Here is a 19,711-nt window from a genome sequence, read left to right on the forward strand (position 1 = left end):
GACTGAGCAAACAATTTAGAAACAGAAAAAAACCTATTTCAGTAAGTGTTTCACCTTACTTCAATATAAATAAGCTCATGTGGACACCATCAGGCTACTATTTCTTGCATAGAACTTAATGTTCAAGATGCAACAAACTCCTCCAGACAGTGCTGCGGCCATCAAGGATGCAGAACACTACAGCAACTTTTAATTAAAAGTGAACAGCTTCACTCGTGAGCAGTGCCTCAAAACAGCCATCCTTTCTTTAGCACAAATATCTCAACGTGGTTTCCCGTTGAGTTTATAGATCTGCCTGCAACGTACTTCCCATTAGCACGGTTGGCAGGCCTGCTTTGCAAGCACAACACGCCTGCTGTCACCTCTCCATTATGGAGCACAAAGCAGAGTTAACAGCTGTCAGAATGTATTATCAGGGCAACAGAGACTGAAGTTATTCTACAGAGGAGAAAAAGAAAAACATGTTTGTCCTAGACCTGAGTAACAGAGGGAGCTCTTAAAAATTAAATTCTGGAGCCTAGAATAACAAAGCTTCAAAAAAAAAAAATACTCCCAAGATAAATACTGACACTGCAACTACGTAAGCCAACTGGAATGCAAGTCCACTCCTTTTGACATATACATATAGAGGGTATGAAGGCAGACATGCTCCTGTATATGTTGCTAGGACAAAAGCTTTGTATACGTGTGCTAGACACTGTGCAAATAAACCACTACACTAACATATATAATATTTTCTGCCTTTCTTCTGCAAGCTAGGGAAAGGAAACGTGCAGGGCAGGTTGGCAGTTAATGTCAGTGACAGAGTCTCATCATATGTGGCAAAAAGAAAAATGGATGGGAAGCTACACTACCTAACTTCTTACCCTAAATGTGAAAAGGACATATTAAAAGGCTTGTCTTCAGCCAAACTTCATGTCAACTGGGAAGCTGGAACAGGACCAGAACAGGACTGGAATATGTCCCACAAAGGCTGCAAAGTGTCCATTGTTAAAACATGAGCGGGTACAGCCCTGGGCAAACTGCTCACGGTGACCCTGCTTGAGCAGGGGGGTTGCATTAGATAATCTCAAGAGGTCCCTTCCAACATCAGTGATTCTGTGGTTCTGTGAAATCTTCATGCAATATTAGAAGAACTGTCTCAGTTTTTCTGAATTTCAATTGAATTTCAGTTATCAGGACGTAAGAAATAGCTTCAAAAATTGTAGGCCTCTTACAAAACTAGGGAAGGCAAAATTATTTTGAAACGTTTTTGATTTAATAGCCTTTTCAGTCACTAACCCTGACAGGTATGCTAGTTTCATCTAAAGGGCCCAGAAAAGATCAGTTATGATATTCAGACTGGCAATGACAACAATAAATGTTGGTGGATTCTTGAGGGCAAATACGAAAGATACTTTCAAACCTTCAACTGAAGTGAAAATTTTCAGATGCTACAGTGAAACCTTTCTGGTTTTGGTAGTCATTACTTCTGTACTTAATTGAAATGTTAAAATACAAGTCATACTGGGCATATTTTTGTATTTTCTTTTGTTGTTAGACAAAAGGATCCTTGTCAAGATATCCCTTGTTCCGGTTCAGCTAGTACTCAGGGCTGGGGTGGTAAGCTCTGCATAGTTCAGGAGTGTCTTTAGGTTGCCATTTCTGCTTATTCTCCTTGCCCTCCCACTTTATTACCTTGCATATTACAGTAAAGATAATTACTCTCCACAGCTCCTCATGCTTTTGAGACTCTGACTTCTGAAAACACATAGTTACAAGTGAAACTCTGTGACCGCATAAGCCAGCTGAGCCAATGTAACAATTCCATGCTGTTTAGGGCTGCCCTTATTCCTCACATCCTTATGCCAGCGCAGAGGATCAGCAGACATCTTTGTGGCAGTTCTTTCTGGCTGCACTAGTTTTTACCTCATAATGCAGTGAAGTCTTCCTAAGGGGTCAGAGAAGCGCAAGATTTAACACACCGGGAGTTGCAAGCGTATGTGAAGCAGGAACAAGGAAAGATGCTCCCAGCTGGTGCCTGACTTAATTTGGTAACCACTCATCAGTAAGACTGAGCTTCAGGAACATCGAGTTACAGCCTGTCCTAGCACTGTGTTTGGACAGCAAAGTTTTTCTGGATCTTGTGTCCTCAACTGGCTCATTTCCACATGTACTATGACACCATCTTCTCAGTGAGGCTGATACCAACTGTATTTCGCTCTGTGCTGTACTATATCATGGAATCACAGAATGGTTTGAGTTGAAAGGGACCTTAAAGATCATCTAGTTCCAACCCCCTGCCATGGGCAGGGACACCTCCCACTAGACCAGGGTGCTCAAAGCCCCATCCACCCTGGCCTTAAAAACTTCCATGGATGGGGCATCCACCACTTCCCTGGGTAACCTGTTCCAGTGTCTCATTACCCTCACAGTAAAGAATTTCTTCCTAATATCTAATATAGCTACACATATGTGGAACACATCTAGTTAAATTTTAGACAGAACATGTCTTCTGTGCACAGATGTCCATTCTAAATGGCTAGTGGCTCTGTCTCTACTACTGCAATACCCACCAAAGCAAACTCTAAGACCAAACACTGATTTCTTCAACAATCATGGCAAGAGAAAGCTAACTACCACAATGCTAGAGCTCATCTGCAGAAGACGGTTTGTAGGGTTTGTGTAGAACTGTGCAAACTTACTCATTCACATGCATTTCCAGCCACAACAGCCTGCTCCATTGACTCCTCCATATGCAAAGTACATTCCAGCTCATAAGAAGACACTATATATTACTTATAATTAGAGCTGAATTTTTTATTCTCTCAAGTCCATTTCTCTGTTTGGAATGATGACTTTTGCTTCATATAGCTTAATCATGGGATAGAAATTCCTCCCTTGAGAGTAAAAACCTGACAGAACCAAAGTCGCTCAAGGAATACAACTGGTTATTATGGCAATCCTCCTCTTCTCTGACTGGACTGGTTTAATTCACTCTGAACACTACAGTAAAAACTCAGTTGCCAGATGTAGTAGTATGCAGTACCTGTTTCATTAAGAGAGGGGATACTGCACAGGAACAGAGATTCAGATAACAGCAGCCCCTAATCCTGTTTCTGTCAATCTGTTTACCAGCTGATCCTGACATCTTCCTAAGCCTTTAGTTTCACTTTCTGCAAACGATCACAACTTTTATAAAATGTAAAAAATGAAGAATATTCTGAGAAATAGACACTGTTAAAAAAAACCCAAAACAACAAAATATCCTACCTGTCAACTAGGCAACACATGCAAGTCCTATACTTGCCTGAAAATACCTTCTACCTTCCTGTTTGTAATGAAAAACTTCAACTTGTAATGACTACTGAAAAAAAAAAACCAAACAAAAACCAACCAAACAAAAAAAAACAAAACAAAAAACAAAAACCAAGCACAAACACCCCAAACCCAACAAACAAAAAACATGCCAATTTTCCCCGTCCTTTCTCTGATTTTTTCCTATTATTTATCTTCAACAGCCAGCCTTTGGGACCGGCCCAGCACCATCCCAGACATCCAAGATGCAGTAAAGAACACCAAGCTTTCCTTTACTGTGTAAAACCACCTCTGCAGAAAAAATAGCCAGGCAAATGTTCTCCAGTCTGAGGAGCATTTTTACACAGTATCAGCCAAGACAATACCAAAGACCTTAAGTGCACTAAAGAATGTGCTCAGGTATTACACATTCTTTAGCCATCTGCTTATTAAAAAGCAGTAAAACAACTGATTGTGGAATGGTAGATTACTGAAGATGAAACCGCTTCTGATGACAAAAGATTAATGGTTAAACTGGTAGGCAGCCAAAGCCAGTAGGATGTTTTATGAAAAAGAGCATCTTTGTTTTAGTACTGCTGAAAAGCAAGTAGATCTCTTCCAGCACAACTGAAATTTCCAGATTCACCATGGTGGTGTTATTCATCAGTAGCTGCCCAGTTGTGTAGGGACGGGGTCAGGAAGGCAAAGGTGCAGCTGGAGCTGAACTTGGCAAGGGATGCAAAGAATAACAAGAAGGGCTTTGACAGGTACATCAGCCAGAAAAGGAAGGTCAAAGAAAGCATAGCCCCCTGATGAACAGCACTGGCAAACTGGTAACAACGGACAAGGACAAGGCTGAGGTACTCAACAACTTTTTTGCCACACTCTTCACTGGCAACCTTTCTTCCCACACCTCTCAAGTGAACGGACCTCAGGGCAGGGACTGGGGGGGCAAAGTCCCTCTGACTGTAAGAGAAGATCAGGTTTGTGACCACCTGAGGAACCTGAACATCTAGAAGTCTATGGGACCCGATGAGATGCATCCCAGAGTCCTGAGGGAACTGGCTGTTGTAGTTGCGAAGTCACTGTCCCCGATATTTGAAAAGTCACGGCAATGAAGTCCCCAGAGAATGGAAAAAGGGAAACATTGCACCCATTTTTAAAAAGGTTAGAAAGGAGGACCCTGGGAGGTACCAACCTGTCAGCCTCACCTGACAGATCCTCCTAGAAGCTATGCTAAGGCACGTGGAGGACAGGAAGGTGATTTGAGACAGTCAGCACGGCTTCACCAAAGGCAAATCCTGCCTGACCAACCTAGTGGTCTTCGATGATGGAATAACCACATCAGTGAAAAAGGGAAGAGCTATGGATGTTGTCTATCTGGACTTCTGGTAAGGCTTGACACAGTCCCGCCCACATCCTTCTCTCTAAATTGGAGAGATACGTATTTGATGGGTGGACTGTTGGATGGATCCTGGGTGGATAATGAATTGGCTGGATGGTCGCATCCAGAGGGCAGCGGTCAACTGCTCAATGTCCAGATAGAGACTGGTGACGAGTGGTGTCCCTCAGGGGTCTGTACTGGGACCAGTACTGTTTAATATCTTCATCAATGACATAGAAAGTGCGATTGAGTGGACCCACAGCAAATTTGCAGATGACACCATGCTGAATGGTGCAGTTGACGTGTGTGAGGGATGGGATGCCACCCAGAGGGACCTGAAAAAGCTCAAGAAGTGGGTCCACGTGAATCTCATGAGGTTCAACAAGGCCAAGTGCAAGGTCCTACAGATGGGCCAGGGAAACCTGTGTTATCAGTACAGGCTGGGGGATGAAGAGACTGAGAACAGCCCTGCCAAGGAGGACTTGGGGGTGTTCGTGGATGAAAAGCTGGACATGAGCCAACAATGTCTGCTTGCAGCCCAGAAGGCAAACCACGTACTCGGCTGCTTCAAAAGAAGCATGGCCAGCAGGTCAAGGGAGGTGATTCCGACGCTCTACTCCACCCTAGTGAGACCCCATCTGGGGTACTGCATCCATCTCTGGAGCCCGCAGCACAGGAAAGACATGGACCTGTTGGGGAGGGTCCAGAAGAGGGCCATGAAGATGATCAGAAGGCTGTAGTACCTCTCCTATGAAGAAAGGCCAACAGACCTGGCGTTTTTCAGCCTGGAGAAGAGAAGGAAGACCTTATAACAGCCTTCCAGTACCTAAAGGGGGCCTACAGGAAAGATGGGGAGGGACTCTTTATTAGGGACTGTAGTGATAGGACGAGGGGTAACAGTTTTAAACCGAAAGAGGATAGATTTAGATTAGATTTAGATTGGATCCATAGATGTAATAACTGCTTATTTACACTAAAATGAAAACTCATTTCAAGCAGACAGGTATTCTCATTACTTCAGTACCCTTCTGGTACCACAGTTTGACAGATGTTGATGAAGTTGAAAGTTTCATTGATACGATGGGCCTGTTAAAGTAAAGCTAAACAAAGCATTGATGCAAAGTTGCATTATACCGTAAATGAATCATGAGTGCAGAAGAGAAAAAAACACAGCAACTGAAGACCCTTAACACAGTCGTGATAGCAACTCACATGGCAGACCTGTGAACGGAGGCTCAGCTCGTAATACGAAGGACAAAGACATCCCTGGTGATCAAGAGGTAACAGACACGGGGGCAGGGGATGGGCAGGAAGCGGTTGAGCTGTAATCTCGCTGCAACATTATCACTCTTCACTTTGATTTATTGTTGTATCATAAGCCTAACTTACACAGCAAAATTACACAACCTTAACTTAAGATGTGAGAAAGACCTGTGAAAAAGCCTATAGAAAGAAAATAACTACAGATAGACCTAAGACTGCTCACACAGGATTTACTGATAGCTTATAGATTTAAGAGGAGATAAATGCACCACAAGGAAAAGCATAAGATGCGATGGGGAAAAAAACCAAACATGCCATGGGTGTTTGGGTTGTCGGTGTTGGAGTCAGTTAAAGGTGGCAACTCAATAACCCAGAGCACTTGCTACAAGAGGCCACAGAGGTTGGCCTTTCTTCTCCAAAACAATGCTAGTCCAGCCAACAGTGGTATTTTGGGTACCATTTTGAAGGCATTGCTACAATTTGGGGAAGGGTGGGGGCACAATATTCTTCCTTCTTCTTTTTCTTTTTTTCCTCACTGCTCCAGATAATGAAAGGAAACACAGGACTACATAAAATAACATTTGGCAAATGAACACGCAATCTAGGTTATTGTTATTTTCCACAAAAATGACATCCAATACTTACTGTGCACACATGAGGCCAATTCTCAAGCTGACGGAGCACTGCTGTGCTAAGCTCCTCCCAGTACATTTCCCGGTAGATCTGTGGCATCTTTGACACCCAGACACCACTGCTGCACTTGCTCAGAATCTCTATAATGCGACTTTGAACTTCATTGACATTAGCAGCAGAAGGGGCAGAGGCAACAGTATGTGTCTCCGCAATGGAAGTTTTCAAGTTATCTGTTAAACAGAAATACAGCCTTGAAGTAAATGTAGCCTTGTCAGCAAAGAGAAAGACAGATGATTACCTACCTACTTAAAAAGTAAACATAGGAGCTGCCAGCATTACACCAACTTTAAAATGCCCAGCACAGCAGTTTCAGTGACTTTTTATTGGAAAGTATCATGGAAACATCAGACATTTAGCAATTGACCTGAAGGTGAATTTTCAATCACTGTAGTTATTTTCATAAGAAGCTGCTAAATGTTTCCTCTCAGGGGATCCTGGAAGAGGTTACAGAACCTTCAGCTGCACTGTTCCTGTGAGGTTGCACCAAGGCAGTGTCCCAAGAGGAACACAAGATAATTTCTTTATGAGTACAAACACAACAACAAAAATACAGCAAAACACCCAAGGATGTTCTTCTAAATTCAGACTGAGGTACAAAACAGATGAATGATTTGCCTGTCATTGTAAGATATGTCCTGAGGAAAAGTCTGAAACCAGCACCCAGCCTTTTTGTGCTCCTGCATTCAAGGAAGCCCCTCCAGCTGAGCAGGGAACAGAGACAGCAACTGTCCAGCTACTTTGGACAGTTTCATACATTGTGTGTAGGAGCACGGCGGTCATTATTCCAGTTGGAGGTTCACATCACTAGCTTGCCCGCTCCCTCATCTCTACTCCTCCCTTTAGAGGGATGTATTTGCTACCAGACCTGAAGCTTCACAAATCAGCCTGACAGGTCTCAAAGAAAGCAATCATAATTTTACAAGTCCATCAACTGCACAACTGCTGTGAGACAGGCATGCAGAAGGGTATTTCTGTGTGCTGCTTGCTCCTGAAAGCCAGGATTTCACTCTCCTATATCAGATCCCTACCCTGGCAGTGAAGTTAAGCATACTCCTCCTGTTTCCAAGCTACTCACACTAGCTTTATGATTGGCTTTGACACTTACTACACAAGGATTCTCCTAAAAGACAGAGGGACATACAAGTAAAAACCATGAAATCAGAGTGAAAAGGTCCACTCACAGAACTTTGTCTTTCACACAAACCCATCTTCATTCAAAACAAGCACTAAGACGGATTTTTCTTAAGATGACACCCAAACTAATGTGAGTCGTTAACAAAAATTTTCTTCATGGACAAACATACCATTTGAATCTACGGAAGAACTCCTGGACAGGTGAACTTGCAACTCCTTTTGAAACCGTGGTGGGACAGTTAGTCTCTTCTCAGACCTAAAATTGAAAAGAAAATTGCTTTAAATCATTCTCCTGGCTCCAAATAGCATTCCATTTTCTTACAAGACCTATACATAAAATAAAATGTGTGTCTCATACTTCTAGCAGGTGCCCTGCACAAGATCAGTACTCACAATGTCCTGGCTTGGAAGACAAGCTGACCAGCAGTAACAAGACAGATCAACAGGTAGTTTCTAGTTTTTTTCTTATTATCCTGATTATTGTGAGAAACAAAATGCACAGTAAAGAGACATTAGCAAAAGGAAAGCATCTAGGCCTCATAACACAGTTGATGGTCTTACACTTCATACATTCAGCCTCACTGTTTTGGACTTTTATCTGGATGGCATCTCAGTCTTGCTGTTGAACATGATTATGCTCACCTTTTGGTAGTCGTATCAGAGCCTTCTGGAAGTATTTGGCTTCAGAATTCAGGGGAATACCTAAAACTACACAAGAACTCAAGGTGTTTTCATGGACACTGCTGCTACACTGTTTAATAGAATCCTCTCTGAAGTGCTCTCCCACAGAAAGTATACAAGTGTCAGGCTCGCAGGTGTTCTTCTGAGGTGCCTCAGAGAACAGCAGCTTATACTGGGAGCACGTGCAGCACAATGAGCTCCTGACAATGAAGAGGTCACAGAATTGTGTAGCTCACTGAGACTGTTTTGAAAACCATCAGCTCTGGAATGATCACATACAGTGCAAGCAAAAGGGAACAAGACTCGTAGCAAAGAGTTCAAAGACCAGGACCATGCACCTCACAAAGACACAGAGAATCAATCACAGAATACCAGGTTGGAAGGGACCTCTAAGATCATGTGGTCCAACCCTTCTTGGCAAAAGCACAGCACCCTGTCCAGCTGAATCTTAAAAGTATCCAACATTGGGAAAACCGCCACTTCCCTGCGGAGATTATTCCAATGGCTGACTGTTCTCATTGTGAAAAATTTCACTTTTGTGCCCAATTGGAATCTCCCCTGAAGTAACTTATATCTGTTACCCCTTGTCTTTTCCATGTGACTCCTTGTAAAAAGGGAGTCTCCATCTTCTTTGTAGCCACGCTTTACATATTGGAACATGGTGATAAGGTCTCCCCTAGGCCTTCTTTGCACAAGGTTCAACAAACCCAATTCTCTCAGCCTTTCCTCATACGGCAGGCTTCCCAGGCCTTTGATCATCTTGGTGGCCCTTCTCTGGACCCTCTCATTCCACATCTTTCCTGCACAGCAGTGACCAAAACTGAACACAGTATTCCAGGTGTGGCCTGACAAGCGCTGAGGAGAGTAGGATAATGACTTCTTTATCTCTGCTGCTGATGCCCGTGTTGATGCAACCCGGCATCCTGTTGGCTTGCTTTCCCACTGCAGCACACTGTTCGCTCATGTTGAGCTTTTGTCCACCAGGACCCCCAGGTCCCTTTCCACAGAGATGCTCCCAGCCAGGTGGATCCCAGCTTGTGCTGCACTCCTGCATTATGTCCTCCCAGGTCTGAGACCTTACACTTGTCCTTGTTGAACTACCAGCCTATCCAGATCTTCCTGCAGGGTGGCCCTCCCTTCAAAAGCGTACACTTCCCCACTCAGTTTGGTGTCACCAACAACCTTCGTCAGGGTACACCTGATCCCGTCACCCAGATCACTTGTATTAAACAGCACTGGGCCCAGTATCGATCACTGGGGAACCCCACTTGTCATAGGTTGCCGCTTTGAAAAGGAGCTATTTGCCATCACCCTCTGTGTGTGCCCTATCAGCCAGTTCCCCCACTGCACAGACCACTTGTCTAGACTGTAACGCATCAGTTTCCCAAGGAGGAGGCTGTGGGGAACCGTATCGAAGGCCTTGGAGAAATCCAGGTAGACAATGGCCACCGCTCTCCCCACATCAACCGAGCAGGTTATTTTGTTGTAGGAGGTGATCAGGTTTGTCAAGCATGATTTACCTCTGGCGAATCCATGCTGGCTTTTCCCAATCACGTGCTTTGCTTGACTTGTGAGAGCCCCTAGGAGGATTTGTTCCATACCCAAGAAAGAACTGCAGCAGAGACATCAGGGTGGCAAACGCACCAAAACAGCTCTCCACAGACACATGGCAGGTTGTTTTGAACACTAAGTATTTCAAGACCACAGCAGCCACGGTAGATGCACTGGGCAGGCTCTGCAGACGGTCTCTGTTCAAGAGGCCAGTAAGGAGACTAGACACCTCTGGAGTTCAGGGTTCTCTGGAAGAAACCACGAACTTCACCAACCACAGAAACACCAAGGGGAATTTTCCCAGCATCACCTGGGCTCTCAGAAGGTAGGAGAGGGGCTAAGTATTATGCTGAGGCTAGCAGCAACAGGAAGTCAATACTAGAGCAGTATTAAGGTAACCCTATGTGCCTTCACACTGACCTTTAAGCAGAGTAGAGCCACAAATCAGAAAGAGACCTCCCACATTACACCTCTTCTCAGCAGCATCTTACAAGACTTAACATGAACTTGTCTCCCTCACTTTTTTGCTGTCCCCATAAGATGAAACCACTGCTCCTCGATCAGCTATGGGGTGTCACTTGTACCAAAAAGAATACTTCTGTTCTGGGTCACATGCCACAGTGTTAGCCATGAGGACAGCCAGTGCACAGCACAGCATTTTCCAAAGCAGGAAAGGCATGCCCAGAAGCTTTGAGCAGCAGATCAAATACAAGCACATTTGTGAAACACACAAGGGACGGGACTCAAAAAGTACAAAGGCCATTTCACTGACATGAAACCCAAACACATGTTCACACCTTGTACTTGTTGGGTATCTAAGAAGCCTCTTCCAACACTCCACCTGCATCACAGGAAAACCCTCTACCTTCTGGGCACAGCTCAGATCCCCTCACAAAGCAGCAGCAGTCTTTTCTTAGAAGGTGTGCTGTGATCGGCCATGCACACCCTACAAGAAACCCAGGATCCTACCAGGAGCCCACCTCTCTATACATGTGTTTATCAGTATGGACAACTCCAAGATAGACAGATACCCAAGGAAAAAAAAAACCTTAAGGGAAGCAGACTCAAAAGACACTATCACCACTGCTAGGCAGCAAGCAAAACAACCTCATGGGCTAGCCACATGGGTAATGGAGACAGTCCTGCTACTGCTGCCTCCCAGTAGGAATCCATACCTGTGTTCTAGTCCTCAGTGCCACACATGATTTCTACCACCTTAGGCCACACGCTGGGTGACACAGATGACATGAATGCAGTGTAAGCCAGCAGGAACTGCAGCAAGGTTTCAGTGAGGAAGATGGCAGATGTTTCCCTCTCAAGCCATGCCATCTGTAACACCTTGGAAAGGAACCCAGAACAGAGGATTGATGATTCCCTTATGTTGCACGAGAAAGAAAACTGGATTTGGAATCCTCTCAGTATTAAGAGATTTCATGTGGTTATCTTCCCGTGTTTCTGCTGTGGTTCAACAGCTTCCCATGCAACAAAGTGGTGCTAACATCAGCTTTGAGCCCAGTTCTTATCTGTTTCGAGCCTTGCAATCAGACAAGGATCCTGTGATGTACAGCTTGCTCACACAGACCATGGTCTTATCACTCCAGAGATGGGATGGAACACAGGCAGACATCAGCAGGGCCAACACACTTCTTCCACAGCATGCAGGTATGGACAACTCAGCTGCCTGCAAGGCCTCATGTTCCTCAGCTGCTATAAACTGCTCCCAGCAAGAGGCCTCCTAGCCACACCAGCAACAAGAGAACACAACAGCAGTCCGGCCCTTCATAATTGCCTTACCAGCCATGCAGCCCTGACAAGTCCCCATGCGTAGCTGTAGCTGCGCAGTTACATTTCACTTCCACAGACCACTGTCTCAGAGTGAAGGGATGATGTGCTCTTCCCCGCCTATCACCTTACCTTGGTAAGGTCCATGTCATCCAGCTCCGCTCTTTAGCCCTTGGACAGTGCTATCTCAACAGCAGTGCCAGGTGACAGCTAGCGGCAAACGCTGCCTGCTGGTCAAAGCAACGGGGTCACCAAGCATCTCAACCTGCTCTCATCCATGCCATTGCTTTCCAGCTTCACGGATCTCTGCAGTTAGCCTTACAAGAAAGGTCTTTCCCATCTTCTGTGGGTTTGCAGGTCCACAGCAACATGCTCGTGACATGCACTTACTGAGTGATTGCTGCTATAAAGACAGCCTCTCAGATCCTGAAACAGGGTCTGCAAAAAGGCCTAGGAGGGCATCAGGAAACAACCTAGCACAACTTGGAGCTACCTTCAGCATCTCCCCCTTGTCATCTGGGTGTGACAGATGGGGAGGAGAAACAAGCCTGTTCCCCTTCCACCCAAGCCTACGCAGCAGCAAGCCCCAGAAGCTGTGGTCATGAAAATCTCTCAGCAGAACACCAGGGAGTGCTAGAGAGGTGGGACACAGACTTTGGCAGCCACGAGGGAACTGTCATTTGAAACCTCACTGTGGGGCTTCACTAAGTGATGCTGGGTGGAGCACCCAGACCAGTCAGCACTCAGACAAAGCCTGTTACTGGGAGGACATCCTGCCAAGGCAAGTAACACAGACCTCCCACAGATGCTCAACAGAAGCAGAAATCAAAGACCCTTAAGTGCAGTCCTGAAGACACACAAGTGCTTTGCTACAACTTCGGTAAATGGAGGGGCAGAAGGGCAGGGTGGGTCTCAGAAAACAAACCCAGAGAAACTGCACATGGACAGCGCCTCACCACAGACTGGGAAATAGGTCAGAGACAAGTTCTTCCACCTTCAGGACTTCTCTCAGCCAATCTCTGCTGTGATTGCTCAGTCACTCTCACAGGCAAGCGCTGGCACTGCTGCTGGAACAGTGCCCTCGAGTCTGTGCTGGCTACCTACAAGGCTGGTGTGAGCCCAGGGTGACTGTGGATGCTGCTCACACCTCCACTCATCTGAACACTGTTTTGAGGTCAGGACCTCCTGGATCAAAGTAGCTTTCCCTCCTGCAATTCCCAGAGCACAAGCAACTACAGCAGCACTGTGGGCACAAAACGCCCCCAAGCAGCAAGGACATCTGCCATGGATCTTGCCAGTCCTGCTTCAAACTGGCCAAGTTGAAACAAATCAATCCAGTCACATGGGCCACTACGCAACCTTGCATTAAAACAGAATATGATCTTCTTCTCCATAAACCCTTTCTCTAGTAAAGCTAACAGGACAGCATTTGGACCCTTTGCAACAGCACAAGATGTTTTCTCCTCTAGAAGTACCTGGGCCAAAGTACACTTTGCCTGTAGCTTCTCCTCATGAGTATGGCAGGAACAGACACCAGAAACAAACGCAGAACACTATTGCCAGAAAGAAGCTCAGGGGTATCTGACAGAGAAGAACAAAGATGAAACACAAGATGGAGTATACTCCATTAGAAGAGCCAGAATAGGGCGGATATCTACCTAATTTTATTTCAAGCATAACAAAGCTTCAAGTACTACAAAACACCTCTGACCAGCAACTGACCTGGTGAGAAATGTAAGTGCTCTTTTTGCTGTCTGTCCCAGGACAAATTATCTCTCCCTTTTGGGGAAATGCCACTTAAAAAAAAAAAATCAAACTCATCTGCAAACACAGAAAAGGGAAGGCCTGTGCACACCTGCTCCCATCATCTCTCTGTCACAGCAGGATGGCTGGGCCCTTCTCTTGTCTCCTGCAGCAGCCTCCTCGACAAAACAGAGCACAGTGCTGGGTGACATCTTTCTCCGCTGCAGATCCACCCAGCTTGCTCAGGAGCAGAAGAACGGGGATAGCTCAGTCCACACTGAGTTATTAGGAGCTCTGGCGCAGACAGACAGGCCCATCTCGAGTCTCCCTTCTCCTGTCACAGTCCCGGCCTCATCACCTTCCCCTGTCACACGCAGCACGTCTCTCTTCCCTGGCCTCTACCTCCAAACCCTCCGCTCCTCACATGGCCACTGCCAGCTCCTCTGGCTTCCCCGCTGCTCCCGCCACTGCTGTCCTCTCACCCACCTCAGCTTCACAGCCTCTGGCTCCTGCCCCCACCACCACACACCTCCTAACTCCTCCAAATTTCTGCCCAGGCACGCTGCTGCTACAGCCACAGCCCAACTGCCCACGAGGAGCACCTCCTGCCCACGAGAGGAGCCTGCCCCACAGCAAAGCCCCGGCAGATCCAGCCGGCAGCCACAAGGCTGCCTCACCCTCCCCGGGGCACCTGCTCACTCCATTAGCACCAGCACACGGGGGAACCTCCCAGAAAGCACCACCAGCAGAGCACTGCCATAGCCAAGGGCCCTTCGCCGAGCAGCAGGGAGGTCACGAGGCGGTGCTATCAGCCATTAGTAAAATGCTGTGCACTCGGGCACAAAAGCTGAAGTGGCTGCTGCTCTCACGGGGGCTCTGAGCGCATCCTCATCTCCCGCTCCGGCACCCAGACCCATCCAGACATGGGACTCAGGCAGGCGACTGGGGCAGGATGTGCCTGCTTTCTGTGGGACTTCCAGAAAGAACAGGCTCCACGGCGGAATTAAGCTGTCATTCTGCTCCGTGCCACCTCACCGCTATGCCGCCATGGAAGCGGCACACCACTGCCATTTCCATTCAGCGCAAGGCTCATTTCCAACCCATCCCGCTGACCCGCAGAGGATTACCACCACAATCACAGCTCCAGGGGACTTAGGCAGCCACAATGAGGGAACACCAAACACCTTCTCGCCAACATCAGCTGATGGCCCAGGGCGGACAAAAACAACACAGAAAGAAATGATGGGGCCAGCAGTTGGGTAAGCCACCTGGATTAGAGAGGCTCAAAGTGGGACGAAAACCAGCATGTACTGCTAACCCAGCGAAACTGCAGCTCCAGCCTCATCTCCATTCACCCAAACACGGTCAGGCAGCCGCTGGGTCCAAGCACAGTGAGAGGGGAAACAAACACTAACATTGCAATGGAGAAGTCAGGCAAGCGGTAAAGAGCAGCTGCCTGCAGATAACCAGGACTCTGAATGCACAGTATCGCCTGTCACCTACACACAGACCTCCTGCTTTCTATCACGCTGGCCACAACAGCTCCCAGGATCCTGGGCCTGGCAAAAGCGACATCCACACACACCCTTGGCGTGACACCTTTGGCCTCCTTTCTCCCCAGAAGAAGACATGAAGCAGGCCAAGAGCACAGGTAGCTACGGCAGCATCCAAAAAGACGAAGGATCACCGTCTCCCTCTTCGGTACCGACCCACATTCAAACTTCACCTTCCGCAAGGGTGGGAGCCTGCATTCCCACGTCCCAAAACGCACTACTAGCACAGCAGCATCCAAGGCTCCACCACACTTCATTTCACCTCGCTCACACACACACACGTGCACACACTGACCTGTTTACCACAGTGACGTGCCTCTGCATGGGAATTTCTTTAGATGGTCCACTCCCAGTGGCTGGAGGCAAGGCAGACCGTGCACTCTCCACAGTGGGTTTCACCACTCCACACGCCACTCCTCTGCCTCGTGGTGGGCGAGGAACAGGCCTCTTGCTGCCTTCTTCTGGCACGCTCAAAGACCTGGGCTGTCGCAAAGTTCCTTTGGGCTTTCCTAAAGAGTTTGCAGATGTAGACATGAGTAGCACTCTCCTCCACGCAACCCAGAGTTCAAGCACAGCACGTAACTCCTTCCAGGGATCCCATACTTCTCCAAAAGGCGGTTAAGAGGGATGCTCTCAGCCATGGCTGGGGGGGTCTCTCTTCTACAACATCATGGCATGCACCCAAGGACTCACAAACCACAATCCCCAGCACTGTGTTGCAGCAGGGAAAAAGACAGAAGACCCATCTCCCCTTACACTCTTGAAAAGCCATGCACCTGTGAGGTACCACAACAGGTCATGCCTCAGGTGGAACCATATGGCATACCACCCAATGGCAGCAGAAGCAGCTCCCAGAGATGTAGCACATGCAGCCTAACTCCCATCTCCTTGGACACCTCCTGCATCACCCCCCAAGGCATTTCTTCTTCTCTACCCTGGCTTGCAAGCACCCTCCTCCCAAACTCCTACCACACAGCAGTCGTTACCACATAACACCTGCAGAAGAACACAACAAACTGGCCCTCAGGGCACACTGGGATAAACAAACTCTTGGTCACTTCGCTGGTCACTTGCTGGCCGCACCACACCAATTTGGCCAGGCTCAAACACCTCCAAGGGGTACCGCCATGCAAGACATGAACCAATACACGTTTATAAACATTGTTGTTTAATTGGGATATGAGTCACCATTGCAGCTTCCCAACTAGAGGGCACACTGTTGGCATGGTCATAGGAGAGCAAGAAGCAGCAAACCCTTTGTTACAGACAAGAACAAGGGAATACAACAAACTGTGAGACCCACTGATGCTCCAAGATGCCAACTCACAAGCAGATGGGCCTGATCCTGGGATACCCCCCTGACAGCAACACAACAACAGCATGGCAGTGAGGGAAACCTGACCCACATGCTCTGGGAAAACACTGCTGCACCAGCTTACGCAAAAGGCACAGAGATGCAAACAGCAGCCCTTGGGCATCAGCAATGTCGTGGCACCAGGGAACTTGCAGCAGCACCAGGAGCTGCTGAAACAGCAACAGACAATGCTGCTGGGGCTCCTTCTCACTGCAAGAGCACGGCTCATCCCTGCCACTCCACAATGGGCTGAGCTTGGCCTCAAAGAGCAAGCAGGCTCATGGCCACACTCCTCACCTGCATGTCAACCACATTCCTCTCAGAAGCATGGGCAGGTGGAAGTAGTCAAGTGTACTCTGAGAACTTTCTTTTTCAAGATCATTCACATCTCATGTACACACTCGAGAAGGGCTTCCTCACTGACCATGGCTTGTAAGCAAAAGCACACTTGTCAACAACACTCCCTGCTCCCAGAAACTCCTTCACTGGGACCACGCAACTTGTGGTCATTAGTAACACACCCTCACGGCCAAGACTTTTGCTCCAGCAGCCACACAGTTCTTTCACAAAGGCAGGCCCTCCATAGCTGCCTGAGGCTTACCTGCTAATGTGACTGGAGACGTGTTCTTCAGCCTCATCTGGCAGTTCACTTGCCGTCCCATTTTCCTCTTGGAACTCCTCTGCCGGGCCACCAGTTGAGCAATTGGCACTGTCTCGCTGCAAGCAACAGCATGGCAAGTGACCTTGTTTGACAGGGGGGAAACAGTCAGTGAGGTCCAAGCTCGTCCACAGCCCGCAGAATGACTTGCAACTATTTCCCTGCCTGTAACTGCTGCGTCACGTGGGCCTGCAGACAGTTCAGCAAAGTCTTGAGCAGCAGACACAGGCTTGGAGACCACCCTCTCCTTTTGCAGTGCACCTCCAGAAATCAGCACAGCAAACAGCCAGAGCCTCTCCATCACCTTCCCACATTAGGGCCCCACCAGGGAACAGCCTGGTTTCTCACTCCCATCCTACAGGCTTCGCTTTAGAGTGCCAGGAAGCCACAGGCTTCCAGCCTGCCCTTGCTCCTCCTGCCAAGGCTTGCCAGGGGCTCTGGCACCACTCTGACCCTGCTGAGCTCGGCTGCCTTTGACCCACTTACCAAAGAAGTGGCATAGCCACCCTGGCTGCACAATTCCTCTGCAGGCACCGGGCTGGCTTCCAACAACGGGCCGGCCTCGGGTTTGCCCGAGGCCACCTCCCTGGCCTCCTTAACAGCCTCTTACCTCAACCTCCCCTTGCCGTGTCTCAGCCATGCTGCCACAGGCCATCCCTTGAATGGATCAGGAACACTGCTTCATCAAGCCCCAAACCACATGCCTAGCATGTACTTTGCCTCACAGTGGAGATGCAAGCCCTAACTTTTGGGCCATTCAACTGCTAACAGCCTGCAAAGGCAGCTGGACCAGTACTCCTCCAGGGCTTCACAAGGACGCAGGCAGCCACCCAGAAACCCCCAAATGAAAAATGGGAATCCGTGATCTCGGAGGCTCTCTCCATGGGTCTCAGCCATGCTCTGTGGTGGTGGTACAGGCTGAAAAAGGGGCCCTCACACAAAGCACCATTACCCTCATAACCATGGCCCCAAACAAGCACAGTGTCTGACAACTCAGCACAGAAGAAACTCAGGGACTTGGCCAGCACCTCTGAAATTTAGCAAACAGCAGCTCCAGAAAGGATCTTTTCCCACAAGCAAGGCAGGACAAACAAAGCAGAAAAACCAAGTGCCAAGACAAAAAAGGAAGCAAGCTGTTGCGGCTTAGCAATTGCTCGACAGTCATCCTCAGTCTCTAGGGCTGACCCAAACAGCCCATGAAACACGGGCAAGGGAGGACAACACTAGGAAGAAGGCAATACTTCTGGCCTCCAGCAGAGCACTCCAGCTTGTCCTTCCTCTCCTCTTTCTCCTCCCCTGCACACCCAGCATCTGCACTGGGCTGGCTCAACATACAGCCAGTGAAGGGAGGTTCTCTCCTTCTGAGGGACAGCTCTCACTTCCAAGGACCTCGTGCTAGAAATCAGGCAGCGTACCTGCTGCGCAGTCAACACCTATGCAAAAAGCATAGCAGCAGCCTCACCACTGCAGTGGTTAAAGGCAAGGAATCACAGAAAAATTGAGGCTGAAAGACATCTCTACAGACCATCTCATATAGCCTCTCTGCTCAGACCAGTATCAACTAGACCTAGCTGCTCAGGATATTGTGCTGTCTAGGGTGCAGTATCTCCCAGGATGGATCCTTCTCAACCACTCTGTACAGCTTGTCCCAGTGTTTAGCAACCCTCCCTGAAAAAAGGGTGGTTTTTTAAATGTTTAAATGGAATTACCTGTATTTCATTTTGCTCCTGTTGTGTCTTGTCTGTTCACAGGATACCACAGAGAACTGGCGACGGAGGCTGGCTCCATGTTTTTTTACTCTTTCCAACAGGTATTAATACACATGGATAAGATCCCCCTGAGCCTTCCCTTCTCCAGAATTATAGAATACCAGGTTGGCAAGGACCTCAAGGATCATCTGGTCCAACCTTTCTCGGCAAAAGCACAGTCTAGAGAAGGTGGCCCAGCATCCTGTCCAGCTGAATCTTAAAAGTATCCAACATTGGGAAAACCGCCACTTCCCTGGGGAGATTATTCCAATGGCTGACTGTTCTCATTGTGAAAAATTTCACTTTTGTGCCCAATTGGAATCTCCCCTGAAGTAACTTATATCTGTTACCCCTTGTCTTTTCCATGTGACCCCTTGTAAAAAGGGAGTCTCCATCTTCTTTGTAGCCACGCTTTACATATTGGAACATGGTGATAAGGTCTCCCCTAGGCCTTCTTTGCACAAGGTTCAACAAACCCAATTCTCTCAGCCTTTCCTCATACGGCAGGCTTCCCAGGCCTTTGATCATCTTGGTGGCCCTTCTCTGGACCCTCTCATTCCACATCTTTCCTGCACAGCAGTGACCAAAACTGAACACAGTATTCCAGGTGTGGCCTGACAAGCGCTGAGGAGAGTAGGATAATGACTTCTTTATCTCTGCTGCTGATGCCCGTGTTGATGCAACCCGGCATCCTGTTGGCTTGCTTTCCCACTGCAGCACACTGTTCGCTCATGTTGAGCTTTTGTCCACCAGGACCCCCAGGTCCCTTTCCACAGAGATGCTCCCAGCCAGGTGGATCCCAGCTTGTGCTGCACTCCTGCATTATGTCCTCCCAGGTCCGAGACCTTACACTTGTCCTTGTTGAACTTCCAGCCTATCCAGATCTTCCTG

The 19,711-nt window shown here is 47.9% G+C and overlaps 1 protein-coding gene across 17 annotated transcripts in view; it reads right to left on the bottom strand.

Annotated features, from left to right (window-relative positions):
* The window catches only part of TDRD7 (tudor domain containing 7), a 45,035-nt gene that overhangs the window by 18,506 nt on the left and 6,818 nt on the right, over positions 1–19,711 (bottom strand). For all 17 annotated transcript variants that reach the window (XM_063319914.1, XM_063319913.1, XM_063319905.1 and 14 more), the window contains 4 exons: positions 17,016–17,157; positions 15,356–15,569; positions 7,921–8,006; positions 6,569–6,786 (listed from right to left, as the gene is read on the bottom strand). In XM_063319914.1, coding sequence (XP_063175984.1) covers positions 6,569–6,786; positions 7,921–8,006; positions 15,356–15,569; positions 17,016–17,157 — 660 coding nt within the window. The remainder of the gene's footprint in view (positions 1–6,568; positions 6,787–7,920; positions 8,007–15,355; positions 15,570–17,015; positions 17,158–19,711) is intronic.

Source organism: Chroicocephalus ridibundus, chromosome Z, assembly GCF_963924245.1.
Source record: "Chroicocephalus ridibundus chromosome Z, bChrRid1.1, whole genome shotgun sequence".
NCBI lineage: Eukaryota > Metazoa > Chordata > Aves > Charadriiformes > Laridae > Chroicocephalus > Chroicocephalus ridibundus.